Source organism: Bactrocera latifrons, unplaced genomic scaffold, assembly GCF_001853355.1.
Source record: "Bactrocera latifrons isolate USDA-ARS-PBARC rearing strain unplaced genomic scaffold, ASM185335v1 scaffold_486, whole genome shotgun sequence".
NCBI classification, from domain to species: Eukaryota; Metazoa; Arthropoda; class Insecta; order Diptera; family Tephritidae; genus Bactrocera; species Bactrocera latifrons.
This window is the reverse complement of record NW_017537141.1, coordinates 41,605-47,650: the sequence shown is the minus strand read 5'-3', so window position 1 is coordinate 47,650 and position 6,046 is coordinate 41,605. Positions and strand designations below refer to the sequence as shown.

The 6,046-nt window shown below is 39.1% G+C and overlaps 1 protein-coding gene across 2 annotated transcripts in view; it reads left to right on the top strand.

Annotated features, from left to right (window-relative positions):
- Positions 1–309: 309 nt before the first annotated feature.
- LOC108973529 (probable protein BRICK1-B) overlaps positions 310–6,046 on the top strand; it is a 22,226-nt gene continuing 16,489 nt past the window's right edge. The window contains exon 1 of one of the 2 annotated variants that reach the window (XM_018940863.1): positions 310–503. In XM_018940863.1, coding sequence (XP_018796408.1) covers positions 383–503 — 121 coding nt within the window. In that variant the 5' untranslated portion in view covers positions 310–382. The remainder of the gene's footprint in view (positions 504–6,046) is intronic. The other variant, XM_018940862.1, reaches the window with a different exon arrangement.

Here is a 6,046-nt window from a genome sequence, read left to right as displayed (position 1 = left end):
TGCGTATTGAGAAATGGTTACATTGTGCAAATGAAAACAAACAAAGATGGCTGAATTCTGCGTTTTTGCCACGTTTTTCACTGTTCACACATTTTGCAGATGAGGAAGGAAAAGGGAGGAAGGCAGTAGCGTTTTTGACTGTTCCTGCTATATATCATGCTAGCAAAATCCCACATTAAGATTTTACAATGGCAATAGCAATACTTTTGCAGTTAGTATTCTATAAATTCTATCCTGTTGAGATGCCCTGTAGGGTACGCGATTTATCGACGAATCTCTTACAATATCTATGAAAATAACAATCATCGATGTATATCGATCATCATTAGTGCTTTAGTAATTTACTTGTTAAGAAAAACATTATATGTTCGAGAGTTAAGATATGAGTTCTATGCATAGAGAGGGTGTTCAAAAACAAATACATCAAGACTGGGCGAATCGTGAATATATCGAAGTGATAACCGCAAGTATTAAGCGGATAACGGATTTCCTTAATTCATTTGGTTAGATACTAGTAATTGTTTTTCTTTTCTAATAACTTGATTGTCATATATTTCGTGATTATTGTTAGTGCACATACATATGCTGGGCATAAAAATATATTGTGGGTTGATTATAGAATAGAAGCGCCTGAATTCGATGTTAGAATTGGCATGTATGGTTGGGTGTGGGCACGATTTCGATTACTTTGGTGGAGGGGTAAAAAAAACCGAATTTCCGTATTGGTGGGGAGCTTCTCCAGAGGAGGAATATCCAAATATAGTAAAAAAATTACTTATATTTTTTAAAATTTTCACGATTAAAAGCTCAAAAATATGCACTAATAACACAAAGTATTCTTTTCTATTCTATCTTCCATTTAACTTATTCACGTTTTTCACTCTGTATATTTAAATATACACTCTAAACATTGAAATAAGTTCATATTTCAATTTTATTTTGTAATATTTCACCTAAATTTATTAATTTAAAAATCACTTAGCGAACTCGGCGTTGCAAAGGTTAGATTGTTTACAATTATGAAGAAACGAGCGTTGCCACATCTTAAACATATGTAATATGTAGGATTCTTAAGGAATTATCTTTGTTTGTTTTTTTGCGTGATTCTTTTTTCTACATTAGGCAGCACCGGTAGGTGGATAGAGGCCGTACTGCGCCCCAGAATTGATGAGACCACAGTAGGAGACACAAGGATTCGTCTTGGCACAACAAGAGGCTGCCCACAGGGGGGTGTGCTATCACCCCTGCTATGGAGACAATGGGATCCGCTGCCAGGGGTATGCGGGCGATATTGTCATTATAGCCAAAGGTAAATTCGAGGACATTGCGACCCTATACAAAGAGCTCTAAACCTGACAAAGGGGTGGTGTAGTGGGGTTGAATTGAATATCAACCCCTTCAAGACGACCGTAATCCCGTTCACGATATGCAGGTCCCTACCCGGTCTCAGGAACCTCACACTTGGGGGTAGAGAGATAGAGATGACCAACAAGGTAAATATCTCCGTCTCACGCTAGATTCTACTTTGCAGTGGAAGCGGCACGTAAACCTGACCTTGGTCAAAGCAACAAAAGCATTGTGTGTAAGCGGCTGGCGGGAAAGTCCTGGGGCTGCAAGCCAAGGATCGTACGAGGCGGTGGCCTCGGCCTCAATAGCGTTCCAGATTTCGGTAGGGACCCAAGTATCGAGGCATGATGGGCGCAATGCTCACTTGTCCAACGGCAGCACTGGAGGTCCTATTTAAACTCACACCGCTTCATTTCTTGATCGGCCAAGTAGCCAAGCACACACTTCTGCATATAGCGGCAGAGGGGTTTGACAAAGGCATTGTAATCTCGTCCCAGAGGAGTTAAGAGATAAGTGGCAATATACCACTAGTCTTCTTCCCGAAGGACAAGATTACCAAAACAGGTTCACGAAAAAGTTAACCCTCGGCAACAAGGATGAGTGGAACCACTCCACTCTCGAGCTGATGCTGAGGAATATTACGTTGAGGTGGTACACCGACGGCTCGAAAACGTCGGAGGTAATCGATGCTGGGATCGCGGGTCCACGCACCAATTTCTCCATACCTATGGGAGGATTTCTGAGCATTTTGCAAGCAGAAGTCTTTGTCATAAGTCGGTGCATAGAGATAAACCTCCATCGCAACTATCGCAATGAGCGGAAAATCGTACTTAGTGATAGTCAAGCGGCACTAAAAGCGATCTGCTCGTAGGAGATCAAATCGCTACTAGTACAGCAGTGTAGAGAATGGCTAAACAGCCTAGCGGAACAGAAACCGGTGCACCTAATCTGGGTGCCTGGTCACAGAGGTATAGCCGGTACCGAACTGGCTGATGAGCTCGCCCGCTCCGCAGCCTCCACAAATATGGTAGGACCTTAACCCTTTACTCGGGTGGGCCCCATACCTTAAAGGAAGGATGAAGGAGTGGGCAGAGAAAAGCATTGGCAACTAGTAAATGGTATGCGACATGAAAGGTAGCTAATTGGTGGGTACAACCTGAGTAGGTTAAAAGTTGTAATTAACCTCTCCAGGTATAAACTCAGGCTACTGGTCGCATTTTCTACCAGCCACTGCAAGCTGAATCGGCATTTATTTAACATGGGCCTATCTTCTTGCGCTAGCTGCCGGTTCTGCGACAAGGAGCCTGAAACACAACGAACCCAGCGTCTCGGATGTACTAGTAGTCGGCCGTCAGGACTATTGTCCCAATGTTCTGGCCCCCTACACCTAACTCTATAATCTAGAATCCTCTTGCTCCCTAGATATCCCTCGCTTTCCACATCATCGTCGGAAACAAAGTCTTTCCGCAGCAATGACACACTCAAGCCCCATCTTAACCTGAATGCAACTGCACGATGTATGGCAATCAGGTCAAAAGAAAGTGCACCTAACAAAACCTGCATAGCATCCGTTGTGAAAGTGTGACATACAGGCAAACAAACGAGCAAACAACACTCGAGTTGAGAGGAGTTTTTGAGACCCCAAGACAATCATGGCTGCTTCCCACCATACAACGGCTCCATATTTGACTTGCGTCACATATCTGACGCTGAACCCATTCATACGGAGAATCCGACAACGAACCGGTGACAATCTGCCCTTAAGCAGCATTGCCGCCACCGTTTTCTCCGTCGATATGTCAACCCCACACCTACATCCGAAGTATTCAAGATCTCTATTAGGTCTTTTCTCGTCCGCTCTAGTGCAGACCGCGAGCGACCTTCGAAGGTCGTCCGCATACGCACAAAACTTACAGAGTGGCTCAAGCTGTCCAAGCAGAGTGTCCATCATAAGGTTCCAAATACATGAACCACAAATGGAACCCAGCGGGCAGCCACGAACAACTACAATCTGCACACTCCACTCATGTGAAAAATAACCCTCCCATACACTTTTATTATAAATGGCGTCCAGGTATTCCGGAATGAACTTTCAAGAGCGCACCTAACAGAACCACCGCACACTCTTTCCTCTACGATAACAGAGTGTCACTGACGCGAAAAGAAGTGACATCCTCCCTCTTACAACCTCGGCAGATTCTATAGATCTGACCCACCAGGGGTCGTTCCTATTTTCCCTAACGAAGCTCCTCCAGTCTTCCTTTTTAACGTTCACTACAATTTCTTTGTATTCCCTATCCGCATTCATTCAAAATAAATTCATACCTATGCGCGGATAACCTACCAGAATTAAACCGTCGGGCGAATTAAGAATGCTATTTAGGCAATTCTAAAAATTATATATTTTACCAGGATATTACTCCTGGGTTTCTCTTTATTTAAAATAAGAGTATTATACAATACATCTGACTATATCTAAGGTTTATATTAAACTGAATTGAAGAACATACAGTGCGCGCGATACACTGTATTTATAGCTTTATACTGATGTAGCGTGGCGTGCTGTGATTGGTTGTATCTCCCTTTGTTTGATTGTTCACGTTGTATGTGCGTGATATGCTGTTGCTAGGTGATATTGTTACATATATATATTCTATATATATGTGAAGGTATTAACTCCCCACTCCTTTAATAAAAAGATCTCCTGCTCTTTTCCTTCATACTGCGGTGATGGCATCTTTCTTTATTAGATATTCCATTCCTTGTGATTTCAGGATTTGTTCATATTTCTTCTGCTGTTCTTCCTTTAACTTAAGTGTTTTACATTTTAATATGGCATAGGTTAACTTAAATCCTAAGTATGTCAGTACAATGATTACGCAGAGAGTAAATATAGCTATGCAAGTATTCCTTATCGGGTGTTCCTCGAATGGAATAATGAATTTGTGCAGTTTTTCTATGTTATTAAATTTATATTTTGATTCTGAGCTTAGTATGTCTAAAATTTCTATATTTTGATTTCCTTGAGATAAAATGTATTTTTTAATCTCCTCATCTTGATGGTGGAACGTTATGTCATTAATTTTTAAATTTTCCTTAAACTGTATCAAATAATTTTCGTTTAATGTTTCATTATTTACTTGGTTAAGTCCGTTTACTAATACATTACCTGAACTTATTTCTAATATATCTTCATTCTTTTCTTCTATCGTGTTGCATTGTGCTTATTATTTAGTAACATTGGAAGGGTGCACATATCTGGTTGTGTTTCTTTACAAATTAATTTTGACATGATGTTTTTACATTTGTCTATTCGTGTGATTTGGTGGTTACATTTGGCTATTTGTTTGTCCATTTGAATTTTTCCATGTCTGTATGAAATTGGTGTTATGTCATATGTTTCACATTTTTTATTGATTACAGGATATTTGTATACTATTATAAATGTATCCCCTATTCTACAAATATGAATATCTGCGTATTCCAATATATTTATTACCGGAACTTCGTTGTTTTCCAATTTCATAACTTGTTCTATGTCTTTCATATTCAGTGATGCTGAATAGAAATTTTTGTTTTTTGCGAAGTTAATCGTTAACGTAAGTATTGTAAAATCTTTATACATCTGAAGCATTGTTTGCGATTGGATTGTTTTATAGCTAAAGGTTTCTAAAAGTTTTTCAAAGTGCGTATTTATTAGTCGTTGTTTATTATTGTTTTCTATTATGTCGTTGATTTGAGTTTTAATCTATACCGCATCATCATGGTCTGGTACCCCTGTCACAAAACTAAGTATTGATCCTAGAAAATTAATACTTATTTTCTGCCTCCTAATTAATAATTGGTTTTTTAATACTTCTATTCTATTTATTAGTGCGAGATCTGCATGTTGGGTTTTCGCTGAAGTTGCCGATGAGTGTAATTCCTCGTAGTGTTGAAGTATTTTGGTTAGGTTTACCATATGGTATAGATAATCTGATTGAGTATAAACATCTAAAGGGTATGTCTCTGTTAAAACGAACTTCCTATCCTTCATTTTCGTTGTCACATATTGAATTGTTTTGTGGATTAGGGTTAGTATTATTAACGATAGGTAATACATTTCGAATGTTATCTTTGTGCACTAATTTGTTTTTCGTGGTTAAAACGGTATTTTCGCTGTTTTCTTTCACAATATGTTTTATGTAACGTTTCGTATATTTTTCGCGTCTACTGCCGTTATTTGTCCTGGAGCGTAATCCTTTTGAGCTCTTTTTTTATTATGATAATTTAGCATGAACTCCTGTCTTTGTTTAATATTTTCTATCACTTCTTTTTCCACTAGATTTTGGTTAAAAAATAAATCCACTGGTTTCCTTTGAGTGACCAAATGAATTGTTCTATTGTATTCGCTTATTGCAGAATATATTTCTTCCTGCGTTGTGACTGCTCTATCCTTAGCTAATATTCTTGCTATCTCCGTAGTTGTTGAGTGCAACCTTTCTATTTGCGCGTTTGATGTCGAATGACCGTTTGCAGTGTTGCCAACTTTATTTTTATCAAACCACCAAATAAGGCCGTATTAACCACCAGAAAACCACTAAACTTTGTCGGGCTCTCAAACCACCAGAATTCCACTAGAAATTACAGTGCGACACAAAATATTTCTTATTCATGAGTGACAACCATCTGTGTTACTTGTGAATTGTCAAGATGTCAA